The following is a 17,885-nucleotide window of genomic DNA, read 5'->3' as shown; positions in this document are numbered from 1 at the left end:
GCAAAAACGTCATCGATGACGCCCTGTCAACAACAGCCCCCGCCGCCTGCCGGCGTCACGTCCGCCTTCCCTGCCAGAGGGGAGGGGCGCGGCGCGGAAGTGACGCGCTGCCGGCGCGCGCCCGCCGGACGGTTTCCTCACGGCGGGGTGAGATGGCGGCGCCCGGAGCCCCGGTTACCGTCACCGTCACTTACAGTAAGAACCGGGGGAGCGGAGGGGCTGGGCGGGGGTCTCGCCTCCCGCCGAGCCGAGCCGAGGGCGGCTTCCCCCGGCGTGGACCGTGCGGGCCGGTCCCCGGCGCTTCGGCGGCCTCCTCCGGGGCCGGCCTTCCCTGCCGCCCCCGCCGGCCTCGCCTCTGAACGGCAGCCGCTGGGGTGAGAGGGATGGCGGCAGCGGCCGGGCCTGCCTCGGCCTCGGTCCTCGGGGCGGGGGGGACACGGCTCGCCCTCCGCTTAGCCTGGTCTCGATCCACTCGAGGTTTCACTCTGCTGGCCGCGTCTCCCCACCGGCCCCCTCGGGCTGGATCACTTAACCCGATCCAACAGAAGCGGGGGAAAAAAATAATAAATAAGAAATGGCTTTTTCCATGTCCACAAGGTGATCAAACTCTCCGCACGGGGTTAGATCTACTGTAAGGATGATGGTGGGAACAGGCGACGAGGCTGTCCTTGCCAGAGAGCACAGGGCAGACAGAGGTCGCTTTTTTGGTAGTAATCTCCATTTAGATGAAGTCTGCCGCTGAATTCAGCCCTGTGCGTTAAAAGCAGGCGCTGCCCGCTGGGCTCTCCTCTTGTTGGTTGAATAAGCTTGAAGGTTTGGCGGTTAGCGAGCTGCAAGATCGCAACAGAAAGCAGTGGTTTCTTCAGGAGGACGGCTGGGTGCTGACCTGATGAAGCAGGTTACTCAAAGGCCAGCTGACACGGTTGAGCTTTTTTTTTTCCTCGGGAAAAAAAAAACAGGAGGAGGGAGAAGAAAGTGGAAGGCAAGATGTCGTTAAGTCTGCAAATAAATATAAAAAGTTACTGCGAAGAGGTACGAATAGCCTGGACTCCAGGGTTCTTAAAAATAAGATGGGAAATACCATGGTTAAATTTTGATGAAGTGGATCTAGGTGAGGCAGTAGGAGGAATGGGAAGGATAGTAAGGTATTAAATCAGCAAGGTATTCATCAGCTGTTTTTTGTTAACAAAACTTGTTAATTTTTTATGGGTTATTTTTTAATTATTGAATAATAAATTCTGCTCCTGCTCCTTTTGCACTATGTTGGTGACGTTCTTTCCACCTTTGGAGCTTACTGTTTATTTCTGCTTGCTCATTCGTGTTTTCAAACTGTTAGATTATTTTGTGAAAATGTTACTTTATCACCTGGCAGTTTTATCTAAGAGTCTTTGGTGAGGAACTTTGTGGAATAATCTGTTTGAATCTTCATGATGCTTGTGCTTATCGATGCCTTCAGAGAGCTCCATTTGATCTGAGGCATTTCCATTTACAAAGATGACAATAACTTAATGATATTAACATATTTATAATTCCAACATCTTGCTGTTTGCCAACAGTCTTCTTATCTGAGAAGGTTTTTATCTTTCCAGGTGTTCTTATCTGGTAATTACAGGAGCAAATAGAAGGCATTGTTCATCTTGGACTTCAGCTGTCTGATTTATACCTGTTGCTGTCAGATGCTGCTTTACTACATAGCACAAACGTTTTTATTAAAGTTTTCATGCATGAGTGAAAGTGGGGAAAGATTGAAATAAGGGTCAAGAAAGAGAATGATAGTAGGCCCGCATGTATCACTAGACTATCTGCGAGAAATTGAATTGACCTGTTTTTTAAATGTATTTAGGCTTTTTTTTTTTTAAAGACTTTGGAATTTTGCCCTAGTGGTTACTTTAAATTAGTATTGTCATTTACTGAAGCAAACTAATAAACTGTGATACCAGGTCTAACCCGTCAGGTATTTTGCATGGTGATTTCACTCTGCTGTGAATTTACAGTAAGATTTTTGTTACAGTCTGACCAAAGTGGTACTTGTAATTTGTAATTAAAGCTGTTTCTAGTGCTAGGCAAACTTCACCTGTTCTCTTCCCCATGTGCTGTTTGCTTTTTTCTCTCAGCTGCTGACAGGCACAGCCCTTACACAAAGCAGTTGTATATACCAGAACAACCTTTTGAAATATATTGAGGTTAAGCCCTAAATTTTTGGGTTTGGTTGGGGTTTTTTTTCTTCCCCCCCCCCCAAAACAAATTGGGAAGAAGGTCTGTTTATGGAAAATGCTTGGGAGGGAGTTTGTATAATGTGATTTTGAGCTTAGAACCATTTTGAAATGAAGAAATATTGTTGGAGCTGCAAGTTTTTGAGGCCACAGTGTCACTTGTCATGTGACCCTTGGGAGCTGGAACAGGCTAGATGTTTCTAGCACTCTTCTTCGTAAAAGATACACGCACTTCAAATTAGTGGCATGAGAATAGTTTTATTTCTGGTATTTGTTAAGGAGTTCTCTCTTCTTGCAAAGTAAAAAATGCCTGTTTTGATTTCCCTTGCAGCCAGTGGTGGCTGATTCCTGTGAGCGCTTTCAGATTGAAAGGCCTTAAGTGAGTGGGAGCAGAGGGTTACAGGAAGGGTTTATTGCAAAGCAGAGATGAATAGACGTAATCCTTTTTTCTAAGAACTTCCTGCTGTTTGCATGCAAGTAATCTTAGGGAGTCTGCATAAGATGCTCCATAAGTGGAGGGTGACGTATAGGCTGAGACTTCTCAAAGTGGTTAAGGCTGCATATCAGCAGTATTATGGGGAGAAATAATTTTTGGACTGTGCGAATTCTCTCAGGTGGCTGGTGGAGGGGAGGCAGGGTAGGCATTGATCGCTTGCTTCTCGTGTATGAGGAGTAGGGAGGAAAGGAAGTGATAAGTTGTCTCAGATTCCCCATTATGCATTCACGTTCCCTCAGCTTGCCATTAGAAATTCCTACAAGCAGGAAATGGAATGCATCAGGAAGGTGTGGGCTTTTATGCTTTAGCTTGTGGGATGTCTGGACACCATCTGCACTCTTAAAAAGAGGTGGGGAATTACATTTAGCAGGAGCATTATGCCAGTAGACTACGCCTGATCAAACTCTTCAGGTTGTTAGAATGTAAAACAAAATTTTCAGCCGAGATAAGTCACTCCAAGAGGAAGGAAATACAATAGAATCCTTTGATTGAAAATTATGATTGTACATGAGAATCAGTGATTTGAGAACTTTCTGCACTAATGGAAATAAATATTAGAAATGGATTCCCTGTACTATTTTCTAGGTAACAATAAGTATTACTGTTACTCTGTTTTTTTGTTAGGTAATGAAAAACACAGTATTCAGGTGGCTTCTCAACAAGAAGATGGTGAACCTACACTACAAGACATGGCTGTACTAATTGAACAAGTCACTGGTGTTCCAGTTCCTTTTCAGAAACTGATATACAAAGGTAACTTATAAATCTGTCAAAGTTTCTTATGGATGATGCCTTTCATCTTAGTCACTTTCAGGTGTTCATGTTCTGAATGTTTTCAAAAAGACATTCTTATGCCACTAACTATATTTTAACTGTTTTTTCCCCTCTCTTATTTTCCATTTAGGGAGGTCTCTGAAAGATTTGGAACAACCATTGTCAGCACTTGGTGTTAAAAATGGTTGCAAAGTCATGTTGATCGGGAAGAGGGTAAGTGTTGCCTTTGGACCCTTTTTTTTGTTGTTTCCTTAAATTATTATCATTTCTGTCAGTGATTCAACTGTGGAACACAGAAACAGGTTATAGCATAAAACCTAATCTCATATACCTACCCACAAAGTTGAGTTCAGTCTCACGTTGTACTGCATATAACTCTGCAGTTTATACATTTCTGAAATTACATTGTTGACTGACTTCTGCCTTACATTATTGACAAAATTCTGCCTAATCTGTTGCTTGTCACTGCTCCTGAACCTTCTGTGCACTGATGACCTTATCCGCTCATCTTATTTTTCTGTTTAAAAAAAAAACCCAACCAAAAAAACCCCTGTAGCTACTGAGTCTGCTGGGTTATTTCTAGTGCAATGAGCTGTGGCTGGCTTTGCCAAGTAGAGGACAAGGTAATATCTCATGATATAAATGTTACCTCTACTTTAAAAATGCTAAGCTAACAAAAAAAAAAAAAAGAGTTTTCCTTTTTCCCTTCAAATTCATCTCATTTAATGTGTTTATATACATTGCTGCTTTGACTGTATTTGTAATTAAGCTTTGGAAGCAGAAGCTTATTTGATAGATATTAAAATATGGAAAGAATGACCACAGTGTAGTACGTATTTTAAATCAGCAGAAGCCTTTATGTCTGTATCACCACTGTTGCTGCTTTTTAGCTGCGTAGTGTCTCTATTTGTTCCATGGTTGTGAATGTTGTACTTTTGAATACACAGAATAGTCCAGAAGAAGAGGCTGAATTAAAGAAGTTAAAAGATTTGGAGAAGTCAGTGGAGCAAATAGCTAATAAGTTAGAGGAAGTTAATAAAGAGTTCACAAGTATCCAGAAGGTATGCCAGTTTTTTATTATTTTATATCTTTGCAAAACAGTTTTGTAGGTATATGAATTTGAAAAAAATACCATTTAAAGGTTTTGAGTAGTCAGTAATAGGCTGCCCCTCCTAACTGTCCAAGGGTCCTGTAAAGTTCTTATTGAATTTCAAATGCTGTTCATGAATTTGCAAAATAGAGATGCGGCACTATTTGGAAGAAGGTAAATACTGTTGCTTATTGGATAAATCATATTCTTTAGATCTGGAAAAACACAAAGAGTTCTCTCAAAGTCCAAAGGAGAATGGCTGTTACTTGTTTAATCTTTTAAGTAAACCTAGCAGATCGTACGTTTAGCATTTCAAGGATTGATAGAATACAGGTTGAGATTGGAGTCCCTATCATACTTGAAACTACAGAAATTGTAAAAGATGTTTTCTGCTGTGGTGGACTGACAGGTTTTCTAAGCTGAGTATTCTATAGGGTATGGAATAATTTTGTCTTTCCTTCTCTCTTTTTCCTCCTCAGGGGTTTTTAGCAAAGGATCTCCAAGCAGAAGCACTAAAACAGCTGGATAAGAGGATAAAAGGAACTGCAGAGCAGTTCATGAAGATCCTGGAGCAGGTTGATGCCATTGTAAGTAAATAACCACAGAAGAGGGTCAAATCCCAACAGAAACTTACTGCTAAGACTATATCTTTCTTGTAATTTAATATTTTAAAATAGTAAAAAATTTATTTTGGCTTTGAAAATTAGTTAATTGGTTTGCTCATTTTTTCTTTAATATCCAGCTCTTGCCCCTGTATGTCTCCAAAAGACTACTTGGCAGCACCTATTTCTAAATGGTGACATTAATGCCTGTGCATGCATCCCCATTCTACAGAAGAGCTTCATTTGGGGCAGCAGCCTGTTAAGACTACATGAAATGGGTATCCTTTACTCAAGTTTTACCCTTTTAGTTTGTCTTGGCAAACTTTTATGTTAAACTTATGCTAACAGTAAAGGTCTGGAAAAAAACCCCCACCCAGATACACTTTGTATTCTATATCGCATAGGAGCAAGGAGGTCCTGAAGAGTGAAGAATTTTCTGGTCAGTCATATGTGGACTGGCAGTACTTTTATTTGAGATGCCTGCATATTGAGGACTGGATTCTTTCTTTGGAATGTACTGGGGTATATCCAAGTGCTTCACAGTCATTAATGGATCATAACCTTACAGCATATTTCCGGAGTATAATATATATCTTCCTGCATCATGTAGTAGCTGAGAGCTAGGTGAGAATAAGGGACTTGTGCAGAGATAAATAGAAGATTGTGGCAACTAGGGTATTTCCATATTCTGTTTCTCTGTCTGCTGGTCATTCTCTGTAAACTTCTTTGTATAATTATGTTGCATATCACGATCATAATATCCTGTTCTGAAGGAAAAATGCTGCTTTTCTGTAGTAGTGATGTCTTTGGGTCTACTCCTTTATACAGTGACCCTTTATGGAATTGTTTCAGAAAGATTCCATGCAAATACCTATAATTGGTGAACCGAATGTAGTTTAATTGATGGACACTTTGAAAAAGTTTAGCAGCAGACTAAATCAAAGAGTAATAATTTGAATTGGCCATCATCAAATGCTATACAATATGGATGTGTTCCTAGGGATGGTGGGGAGCTCATTAACTTTTTTCTTCCTTTCATATTGTGCACCTTTAATGGTAAACTAGCCTTTGCTGTTTGTTATACCCAACAGTTCTTAAATACTTTTTTGAATTGTAATATGCTAAGTGTGTTAAAGTCTTAAAATTTCTCTTTCCTTTTCTGCCTCATAAAGAGGAAAATATTTTGCTGACAGTTCCTGAATGCTGTTAGACATACAGACTTCATATAACCGATTCCCTATTTGAAGTGGCAGATTTAATATGTGTTATCATGGAAACAGCATGCGTGACAAGTGTTACAATTGGATGGGATTAAAGCTTATTTCTGATCCCTTCAACTTCTGATACTAAGTCCTATCTAGAAAAAAAGTCAGTACTTGTATGCTGGTGTACAGTTCTGGAACCCAGCAAGCAGCCTTGAAAAACCCTTTCACTGCTTCCTAATTAATCCAAACTGAATTTCCCAAATTCATTTTTGATTCCGGTACTTTTTGCATGGCTTAAACAGAAAGCATGCTTTTATCTATCTCCTTATCCAAAATACTCTAAATAGTACTGGACAAGGGACCTTCAGGTTTAGTACAAGATTTCAGAAGACTTACAACCTAGAGGCCTCATGTTTAGAGTTAGGAAATAATGGAGTCCTTGTGCCTCAGTTTTGTCTCTTGTGGAAGTGGAGCAGCCAGAGCTAAAACTAATTATAACTAGTATGTTGTAATATTTGTAATAGTCGTTTGCTACTTTGTTGTATAAGAGCCTATGACATTGATGAGCCTCATTCTTTTTTAAAGCAACAAAGAAGTGAGGGTTTTCATTACCAATGATTGAAGTTATGTTCCACATACCAAAGTCCATATTTATTTGTTTTAATATACGAAGGCGGCTGTGTTTTTTGTCATGAAAACTGACCTTCTGTGCAACTTCTGTGAAATCTTGCAGATGAGATAAATGTAGTTGGGTGGAATCTTTACAAAAAATGTAGCTGTTCAGTGTACTTGTGTTACACCAGAACGGATGAACAGGCCACCAACTTCCTGAGGTATTACTTAGCTGTACTGTAGTTGTGCAATATACAGAGGTAGCAACACAGAAGGGTAATGAGGTATGTATATGAACAATAAATAGGTTCCACTGAAGTAAAAAATGGTAAATAGAAATGCAAAGCAGAAAAACGTAAAGCTTCCAGAAAGTATTTTACCTGTATCTCAGAACTGTTTTATACAGTATTAGTATTCTTTTTGTTTAGCCAAGTAAAAAGCAAGTTCTGACACATCTCTTAAATGCTGTTGACCATGTAGATGTGCTGTGGATGCAATCAACAGCATCTTAAAAAAAGATAAGGGGGGGAAAAAGTGATGGAGTGAGCTGTTTTCTGCTAAGACAGAAGAGTGGATGCATAGTAGAAGTGAAACATACCAGCAAGCTCACACTGTAAATGTTTCAGTTTGTTTCTTTGGCAGAATTGTTGTGAAAGCTCTTTAAAGTGTCTGGGCTGTCACACATTGTTTGGATCAATCAAAAACATCTAGCTTGATACAAAATGAGATTTGTATGGATATAGAGAGCTAAGGGTGAGGAAGCTTGCATATTGTTTTCTGTCTATTCTAGGGGTGTCACACTTTTACTGTTAGCAGGCAAGCTCATTAATTAGAGGAGCTGAGTTTGGAACTACTACAGTTTTTTTACTAGAGCCCATGTGTTCAACAGCTACGAATTTAAAAGAAGTGGTTTAGGAAGTGGAGAAGTAGGTCGGTAGTTATACAATATTGGGGTGGGAGAGAAGAAATACAGTGTTGTCACTGCCAGAGGTGTGAAAGGAAAGTCTTGAAGGGATGCTTTTGGGTAGAGTAGCTGTAACTTAAACATTTTAACATTAAATTGTTTAAATAGGTACTGCTTCCACAGCAGGAAGGGTGGAAGGATCTTATGAGCATCTTTCAAGTTTTTGAGTGCTGTGACACAGTCAGACGTTCCCATAAGCCACAGATCTTTGACGTTTTCTTCAGGAGGAATACAAATTTAGTCTTGTTCAACAGTTGAAGATTTGTGTGTGCGCATCACCAGAAATGCCATTTATTTCAGCAGTTAATACGTTTTGTCCAGGAGGAAAAGTCAAAGTACGCTACTTATTACAAATCTTAGTGAGTAGAACACAGAAAATCCTTGATTCGATCAGCTGGCATAGTCTTTTAAATAACTGAAAGGCTTTTTCAAGAAAAAAGGAGGAAAGCTTTTCTGAGATCAGCAGGAAAATTTAAATCCACAGTCCTGACACTATGTAGTTCTTGTGAGCCTGCTCTAATTTACATGAAGTCTGTCACCAATATTGCAGTCTGAGAGATTACTTTGTTCTCATGATGATTTCTTATTAAATGGCAGATTGGTAATCTAGAAAGACAATATTGCAGAGAGCAGAGTGTTCCAACAACTGAAAAAAAAAGCTTTCTCTTCTGAAATACCAGTCCCTGATTTTGTTTACATAAATTCATGACAAAATCATCTGTCAAATTGCATGTATCAGTATTGAGGACATTGATAACATTACTGACTCATAATTATGTTTTGGTGGCCCATCCTCCTTTCCTGAGGATTCGTTTTGGCTATAATTCCACTGTAAAACTTAGTTAAATCACTGTGTTGTTCTGATGAAGCTTTTTTCACTGTCTCCTTGTCCCTGCTATACTTGTCATCTGGTAAATCAATACCAAATTAATATTGCAAGGACTAAAAGAAAGAAGTATTCTGAAAACAACATAATTGTGTCTGTAACAGACATTTCCCAGGCTTCTGGGAAGTTTTGCCACTTACAATAAGATGAGAACTTATTACTAAACCTTTGAATTTATCTGTATAAATAAACATTTGATAAGCATTTCTTATTATAATTCTTAAATCTCTTAGCATGAATTATAAAATCAAAGCTTCGGGGGAAAATTTTTCTAAAGCGCAAGGAGAATGAAAATACTATCATCCTTCAGTGAGGGTAGAACGCATAGTTACCCCTTCTGTATTCAGAAAACCCATTGACAAATGCTGCCATTTAATAGCTGCTTTTAAAGAAGCTGCTCAGACAGACATCTGCTCAGATGAAAAAGATTCAGTGTCACCATAATGTGCTTACCCAATCTACAAATTTATTTAACAATAAGTTAAAAAAAAGTGAAGGGCTGGTAGTCAATAAAAACTGCACACTAAAATACTGTATGTTGTTTTGGATTTTAAAAAGAAACTAACAAAAAAGCTTCTTGTTAGATGGATGGGGTGTCAGCAAAAAATCCTTTTTTGCAACTGATTAGCATTGTTGTTGGTTTTTTTTTTTTTCCAATTTGATAACAAAGGAGAAATGTTTCTAGCTGTTACTGCTAGTAACTGCTAGTTTAGGAGATTGCCTGTTTTAAAAATGGTGTCCCTTTGGTTCTGATAACATAATCATAAATAATAAATTTTACTAGTATTTGATTTGTTTATTAACTGACTGCACTGCTATAAAGTGGATTCAGGCATCAGATATTACCTACTGGGGTTTATGGTTTGGGAAATAAGAAATAGCCAAAAAGGAGAACAAAGATGTGGCGGTAACACTAAGCTTAAAAATAGTTGTTGGAAGCGCTTCCAAAACAAATGGAACTTGAGCAGAGCTGAAGGTGATGTTCTGTGGCAAAGGGAGGTGGTTTTATTAGGAGATCAGCTATGAAAGGGGAAAGAAATGACAAGAGAGTTTGTATTTTCTAAGCAGCAGTGCTCAGGAGAGAGGGATGCTAGGTCTGTAGTTAAAAGAACACTCAAGAATAGGGGGAATCTAGAGGCAGGAAAACACACACATGAATTTATTACTGTGTAAATAGTGATTGGTTTTAAGGATTTCTTGTACAAAGCATGAGTGTTGTGCATCCAAAAGAGGAGTCTTTGAGGATGTAACGTGTGTGTGTCTGCAGTGCATATTGTCAGTGTATCTGCAGGGTGAGAACTCACGAAGAGATGTGGTTAAGCAACTCTGAATTTGGGGGTGTGGGGTGGGAGATAACCACTGGTAACAAGGGGGACTCGGGCTCTGTTTCTGGGTGTATGGGGAGAGGATAAAGAACCTGTGCCCAGGAGTTCTACAGAAGTTGCTGGGGTGAAGCCAGCACTGCAATCACTTTTGAAAGTTTAAGACCAAGGACTGTGAGACTTGAGCAGGGTTTTGTCACAGAGAAAGTGCAATGCAAAGAGGAGACCTGCTATAAAAGTAAGAATATGCTGTGCAGTAGAAAGCCATATACTAATCCAAACTACTGCTCTGCAAGCAATGCTAGCACCAAAATGTAGATTTGGCAAGAGTTTTGCATACGCGCTGCCTAGGCTTAAGCTACTCCTTCTTTAATTAAATTTGATTTTAATTAAATATGGAAATGTTATTGTGACTTAAGGTTTATTGCCAGCTTCACCTGTTAGACCCTGAATAGTTGGACAACGTATTCCTGGAGAGGAGACGTAAGCTGACTAAGGTAAAACAGAGAGACTGTGAGATTTAATTTGATGTTAAGATTTATAAACTTTACTAATTTGATTGTAAAATACCTTTTCAGCAGCTCGATAAGTTAGTACATTTAGGCCTTCCAATTCCATGGCTTTGCCAAGGAGATTACAAGGTGTGATTTGAAAAAAACCCAGCTATGATGGCATGCAAGCAAACATAGGAGTTTGTACGCACAGATGTAATTAAAAAGTACAGTATTGAAAAATGTTGTCAAAAATAGAAATAGTCTGAATGTCTTCCCTACACTTAGATTTCAAATTTTCCTCCAGTTACCAAGACGTGTTTTAGAAACAGACTTTGTGTGGTTAGCCCAGCTGGAGTTCCGTGTCTGCTATTGAAAGTTAACTTAGGCCTGTTCTGGTGATAGGAAATTGTTTGTTAATTTGCTATTTCAGATTGGCAGGAATATTTGCATAGGCCAGAATCTCTTTCAGAAAGCATACCCTGAAGTAAGTACTCAGCAAAGGGAGATGGGCAGTGTAACTGAGCTAGTGCATAATTTCATTTTTAATTTGATTATTAAGAAATTCCAAGTCATGGAAAACTTCAAGGCATAGAAGAATTTTTGTGACAGTGAGATAACATCTTCATTTTCTGGTGAGAATCAGCTATTAATAATTAGGCCTAACTGATCTTTGTTCTTTCAGGCTATTACATATATGGATTCAAAATAGTACACATCAAATACTCTTTATGCTAAATGTTTCTTGTCATATATTATTAATTTTAAAAAGTGAACTGTGTTGTTGAAAACCAAGGGGAAAATGGGAATGTTTTCTCGTGTGGTTACATGGTCCTATGTTTAAGATCCCTTAGAATAGTTTATATAACTTTATAATATTTTTTTAAACTTTTTTTTCCCCTGTGACAACTATAAGTACTGTGAAGGCTGCCTTTTTCATCTGTGAACTAGAACTGGTGTTTGAAGAGAATTCACCCACAGCTTTAAACTAACTTGTCAGTTGTTTTGTAATGTCTTTGGAGCATTCAGTTTCTGAAAGAAAAGCATGGAATACAACCTTTTCACAGTGTCCTGCTTATTGGGAGGAGACATGCAGGTTTAGCATGCTGTAGTGAGCAATGGCTTATTGCAGTACAGAGTACTAGAAAATATACTTTGTAAAGAGCAAAGTAGCCTCCAAAATGAACAATTTAAAAAAAGCTGTGCTTTGGAAAGTGGGCGTATGCCACCTAGTAAAAAGGAGTTTTCAATTTAGGCGGACCATTGTTGAAAAAGTAATAACAGCTTCTGAACCTATCCTGTGCTGTAAATCCAACGAAGTAAGGTGACATTACATAAGTGAACAAAGTGACTAGCATAGAACAGGCTCCTGTAGGAGAATTTACATTGTGCATGACAGATTCCTGGCATTAACCTGGTAACTTACTTTCAGAGCTACTTCTCCTCCTCTTTCTCACAAAATTTGGAAAGGATACCAGTGTACCCAGCATGTCTCAGAGCAACAGGCTGGGGGCCCTCGCTAGCACATCCTCCCTCTAACCTTGGCGTTTCATCCCACAGCTTGTCAAGGGCAAGGCTGATATTATCCCCTGTCCCCCTTCAAGTCTAGTTTAAAGCTCTGTCAGTGAGCCCTGCTAGCTTGTGAGCAAAGACCCTCTCCCCACTTTGAGAAAAGTGAATCCCATCTGACACCAGCAGGCCTGGTGCCGTGTAGGCCATCCCATTACCGAAAAACCCAAAATTGTAGTGGTGACACCAGCCACGGAGCCATGTATTAATAGACTGGGTCCATCTGTTTCTTCCAGTGTCGTTGCCCACAACTGGAAGGATAGAGAAAAAAATTACCTGTGCTCCAGATTCCCTTACTAACCGTCCCAAGGCCCTGAAGTTTCTTTTGATTGCCCTTGGAAATATAAAAATGTGTCCCAGCTCACTCTGTTGCGTGGCCCTTTTCTCATCACCCATGGTTCTGGGAAAGTGTACTAAACCTGGTGATTATTATTTCTCTGTCTGATATCACTTATGGTGTGCTAATTACTGCACAAACACTGGAACAGTGTGATCCCTGGGATCTCAGTGATGCCTATAGTTTCACTTCCCATGATGGACTGTTTTTCTGGTGTGGAATCTTGTGTATTTTTAACTCCTGTATTGGGTTATGTACAAGACTCCTATATTTAAGACCATACATGTTTGGCTGGACACTAAAAGAGCACCTTTTTTTTTTGACTGTTATAAAAGATTATGTATCTAAACCTTCCAGTGGGGCTTGCATTTTAGCTGAAACAAAACAGAGAGTAGTATAGGGAAACCTCTATTCTTGATAGGGAATTAGAGTGGAAACTAAAAGTTATACCACTGAGAAACTCCAGAAATTTTATGCATCTTCAACAGTGAGAGCACAGTGTTTCTAAGAATGTTCACATAAACTTTATAGAATGATAATCATCTGTATGGGTGTTTTACCTGTTACAGAAACCATCATAAACCTGAGCACCATTCCCCACCAACATCCCAATTTCACATAGCTCCAAAAGGACAAAGCATATAAGATTTTCTAAGATGACATACATGAATATATTAGGTGGTAGCAGTACAGAAAATGATGCAGTTTGAATTAAATTAAAAGCTGTCAGCATGTAACGCTTCACATCTGTTGCCTTCCATGACTAGGTTGCAGAGAAAATCAGATGCACAGCTTAAACTGGCAATGCCTACATTACTGATGATACATTCTAATGCTGGCGAGTGATTGAATTAACTTGTTCGTAAGAAATTAAATCATCTTACAGTCTCTGAAAAAAACTGAAGTTGAAGCTCAGCAGAACAGTTAACATACACCACAGTAGACAAAAGCAGTCTATGTAGTCTATTGCTGTATGTTACCTAAAGACACGTGGTAAATTTGCTAGCTCAGTTCTTTGCGATCAGCATGCTGCATCCCTGACTTTTTGAATTTATGGCTTTTTCTTTTAAATTCTTTCTTGTGTAATAATCCTCACTGAGCAGGCATGGCATTTGCAGGATGCCTGTTCAGAGGATTCTTTGATACATTCAGTTTTTGCTGTAAGTTTAACATGCTAATTTCAACATGAAGCTGCATCAACTTGTTTGTTTATTTTGCTGCAGAATCTGCCAGAGAATTTCAGTGATTGCAAATTGAAAAAGAAAGGGTTGGTGAAGAGGGTTCAGGTGAGTTTGTGGGGGTTTTTTTTGTTTTCCATTAATGCTGGGCACTTGTATACCAAGAGTTTGTGAAAATGAGAGCTGTTTAGATTTTTTTCAGTGTTCGTTCTTACCTTGGTATTTCTTATGGCCTCCCTTCGAGAGGTATTTAATAGCTTTATAATAAACAGTACACAAAAATACAGATTTTTCATAGTTCATGCTGTTTTCAGATAATGTTTGTAATTTACATTAGTGGTTGGCCTTATGGCTGCCTGATGACGTAAAGTAATTCTGATAACTTGTGAAGAAAACAGGATCATTCCTCCTTTCCCACTCCTTGGTGGGCTGGAGTAACGAATGAGGTCTGGGCATAAGGATGCAATCAACTCTAACTCCTGCTGGACCTTGCTAGAGGTGTTCTTTGGAAAATTTAGCTTCTATTGCAATGTTCCAACTTTCTATGGAGAGTAAGTCTCTAAAGTAAAATCTGTACAGAAGAGCAGCTTCTCTGGGGGGTGGTTTTTTAATTGCTTTGCCATTGTATGCTGCTTATGAATTCCTAGGCATTGTTTCCTTAGAGACCTTGAACTGAAGGTTTGTTAATAAATACTGGAGTTCGTGTTTCTGTGTGTTGTCCCCCCCAAGTCAAACTTCCATAAATGATTGGTAATGCTACTCATATTATTGGTTTTATTTGTATTATGCTAGCTTCAGTCACAGGTTAGAGTCCTGAAAATTTTTTGTGAAAGCACCTTGCATTCATACATGGAGTTGAAAGGTTTTGTCTTATACTGTAACCTTATTAAATACTTTCCATTAATGTTTCCCAAATTTTTTAAAATAGCCATCTATTTAGAGGAAGCCCTACCAAGAAGTACTTCATTTTACAAATGGTTTTTCTTGCAGCTTTAGGGACAAAGCACTTTGTACTCAGTTACAGAGGTAAGTTCAGATAATGCAGATTGAAATGAAGACGGTTGCTGGTGTAGCTATGTTATATGGGGCTCTGAACGTGCTCTTGATTCCCTGTGCCTAGCCAAAGCAGCAAAACTTTGTAATAGAGGTATGGCTATAAACCTCATGACAAGTTACTAGAGCTCCACTCTTGGGTGAAGTTATTGCAGAAATAAGTGGGGCTTTGTATAAGAACTGCTGTTTAAATCATAAAACAGACTCTGTTGAGCAGAGATCAGAATTACTGATGTGCTTTTATAGGCACAGTGTTCTGCAACTATAGGTTATGAAGCCTTTGAGGACTGAGAAGAATCTAAGGGGTTTCAGACCAGAGCTGTTAACAACAATTCGTTTTTCCAGAGCAAGAAAATGATGGCAAGTTATGCTTATTACTCTTAAGTATTCATGAAAGTGAGGGGGATCTATTAACTGCCTTCTGTTGCTGGCAATCACATATCTTCCAGAATGGGGAGACAGATATAAAACACTTGCAGCAAGCAATCGCAGTTGTTACCACCTTGACTTTTTCATCCCTCAAATCCTTACAGAACTGAGTTGATGCCAGCTCAAGGGATTGGTTGAAGATAGATGATTCAAAACAGCATGATGGTTGAGAAACCTTTACCTGGCACAACAGTTTGCTGCTCTAGAGGGAAGGAAGTTTCTTAATGTCATTTTAATGTAAATAACATTAAATATCTGGTTTGACTGTTAAAATCTAATGCAGACATAGCAAAACTGAGTGCAAGATGTGAATAGATAGTGGGAGAGTCTGCTCAGAAACTACAGCGTACTCACATACATTGGAATTGGCATAAAAGAATTTATTGGCTTAAAGTGCTGGCACGTTGTGCTGTGTACAGCACAAGCAAAGTGACTAGTGGCTGCTGGCTCTTAATTGCTGTGTGTGGGTTGCTATACTTGTAAGAACTTGTGGACAGGTTCTAAGAAAGCTTAAGGTGCTGTGGACTGCCCCTTTTGGAAAGGAGCCTTCTGTCTTTTAGGCACACCAGCTACTTACTGATAAAGATGAGGGTTCATGTCGCCCTGTAGTTCTGAGAAATAGAAGAAGCCTTGGTTTAATGAAAGCTTGTTTTAGGTTTGACTGAGTAGGTTTGTCACTCCCACCCTCCACGACAGAAAGAAGTATGTGCTTTAGAAAGGAGTTTAAAAGTCATGTTCCAAATTGAAGCACTAACTTGTCTGAACCTTTATGATTCTTGCTGTTTATGAACTTTGGATCAACTCAAAGTACTTCAGCAGCAGGACTGGTGAGGATGGGCAGCCATGTTATTGCCTTATCAAATATCATATTTCTGTTGGATTCTGGGTAAACAAAATTGTGAATAAGCTGTTGTCAAAACTGAAGTGGAAGGTGGTTATTGAGTTGGCTTCTTCAAATTCATGTTGGAAACTGCAGTTTCTGTTCTTCAGAAGTAGCTACCATTGCTATAATTGCATCCCCAATAACATTTATTTGTTTCTTATTCTCAGGTTTTTCTTGCCCAGTGTGATACCATTGAAGGAAATATTGGTCAAGAAATGGACAAGCTACAGTCAAAGAATTTGGCACTGGCAGAATGAGGCATTGCCCTACTTAATTAGGAAACATAATTGCTCTATGAGCAAGAAGAAAAGTTTGCTCTTTGTTTTGGAGCACGTATTCAGCTTTTTTTTTTTTTTTTTTTTTTTAAAGCCCAGTCTGTTAGACTGGTACCAGTCAATCATTTCTTGCTGGTTGTCTTGTTTGCCGCTTGGTTAGACTATTATTTTGAAAAGAAAATCCTTCCTGAAGAATGGCAGAAATAATCTTTGTGGTGAATTGTTATGTATCTTATGGACGAATGTTTAGTTAACTAAGTTATAAAGTTTGCAGTGATGGGCAATTTTGTCTGATATGTCTTTGAATTTATTTACAGCTCAAATCAAAGAAGGTCTATAATTGTACAAGTGCCATAAGTTGCAATTGTAGGACTTCAGCTTGATTGAAAAAGGCAAACTGAGACGACATCTGGGAGAGTCGAACATTCTAGTAGACGGTTCAGAGCAATAAAAAAAACTACGCATTTGTATCTACTTAATGTTTGTATGCATTTATAAATATAAGAAAGCTTGACTATAAGGGAGTCGTACCTATTTTAGCCTTAAATTGTCATAATAAATGGAATGTACTGTAACATGTATGGTACTTAATTTTGAGTGGTGCTTTAAGTTGTTACTAAGCTTGATACAGACATATGTCTTTTACATAGATTTCTGATGTACTGTGTTTTTTATAGATTATTCTTATTTTTATTGTTTGTGTTCCATCTTGAGTTATGGTGGGAAATGAAATGAGATTAATCATGCTGCTCATATACCAAGAGTTCAGTTAAGCAAGGTATAACTAAGGAGCTATTTTGAAAGGTTTTTTATACTTTTTTTCTGATTTTACTGAATTCATGATGCTATATTGAATGGAAAATTACAGTGATTATTTCTAGTCTGTTAAGGTAATCGGTGAATTTTTATAGCATGTTACAAAGTGACAGAACTTTATTTTAGCAATGCCATGTGACTGAGGGTTATGACTGATTCTTGCAGTCAGATACGTGCCACACTTAGCCTTCTCTGTTAGGTGTTGCAGGAGATAGTACCTGTCAGCAGGTGCAGCCAACTTTGCGGTTGTTGGTCAGAGCCCATAGCTAACGTACCTATAGTGGGAATTGCTTTTTCACTGATACTTCTGGTCCATAGGTCAGTCATATACGCAGTGGCTGCTGCAGTAGTGACTGGTAAGGAGCCTGTTTCTGAGGGGGAAAAAAAAGCTCTTTTGTCTCAGATGAGTCAGACTGAGGAGGTTTAGAAATGGCCCTTAGGTAGTGAGCTTTTATCTATATGTGACTGTTCTAAGATTAGCTTTGCTTTCCAGATAAAAACAGGGAATGTGTGTAAAAAGATGTTAACTTCTAGTAAGTTATAAACCATAAATAATACTTAAAGTATTTTTATTAAAGTATTATCTCTGATGTTTGTAATTGGAGGAGCATTTATTTAGTGAAAAATGCCATTGGACAAATGAAGTGAGAGCCCTGCATTGGAAAGGGTCACTTTTATTCTAAAAATGCC

The 17,885-nt window shown here is 38.8% G+C and overlaps 1 protein-coding gene across 2 annotated transcripts; it reads left to right on the top strand.

The window, feature by feature from the left end:
• Window positions 1-60: 60 nt before the first annotated feature.
• On the top strand, window positions 61-17,785 carry BAG1 (BAG cochaperone 1). Of its 2 annotated transcripts, XR_011323907.1 has the most exons (9): window positions 61-195; window positions 3,334-3,462; window positions 3,614-3,696; window positions 4,431-4,544; window positions 5,053-5,160; window positions 5,316-5,453; window positions 10,596-10,661; window positions 13,785-13,847; window positions 16,272-16,354. XR_011323907.1 is itself a non-coding variant. In XM_069778744.1 (7 exons), exons 1-7 carry the CDS (start codon window positions 153-155, stop codon window positions 16,359-16,361), a joined length of 630 nt encoding a protein of 209 aa, XP_069634845.1. In that variant the 5' UTR covers window positions 61-152; the 3' UTR covers window positions 16,362-17,785. The 2 variants fall into 2 exon arrangements, 1 of the variants encoding a protein (XP_069634845.1); XM_069778744.1 differs by lacking the exons at window positions 5,316-5,453; window positions 10,596-10,661 and having other exon boundaries at window positions 16,272-17,785.
• The last annotated feature ends 100 nt before the right edge of the window (window positions 17,786-17,885 follow it).

The sequence above is a fragment of the Haliaeetus albicilla genome, chromosome 3 (genome assembly GCF_947461875.1).
Source record: "Haliaeetus albicilla chromosome 3, bHalAlb1.1, whole genome shotgun sequence".
In the NCBI taxonomy this organism is placed as follows: Eukaryota; Metazoa; Chordata; class Aves; order Accipitriformes; family Accipitridae; genus Haliaeetus; species Haliaeetus albicilla.
The sequence above is the reverse complement of the archived record's forward strand: the minus strand, read 5'-3'. Positions and strand labels throughout refer to the sequence as shown.

Coding starts and splice junctions, on each gene's coding strand:
- BAG1 (XM_069778744.1), top strand. CDS start 153: ATGGCGGCGCCCGGAGCCCCGGTTACCGTCACCGTCACTTACA. Junction 196..3,333: donor TACCGTCACCGTCACTTACA/GTAAGAACCGGG, acceptor TTTTTTTGTTAG/GTAATGAAAAACACAGTATT. Junction 3,697..4,430: donor TCATGTTGATCGGGAAGAGG/GTAAGTGTTGCC, acceptor TTGAATACACAG/AATAGTCCAGAAGAAGAGGC.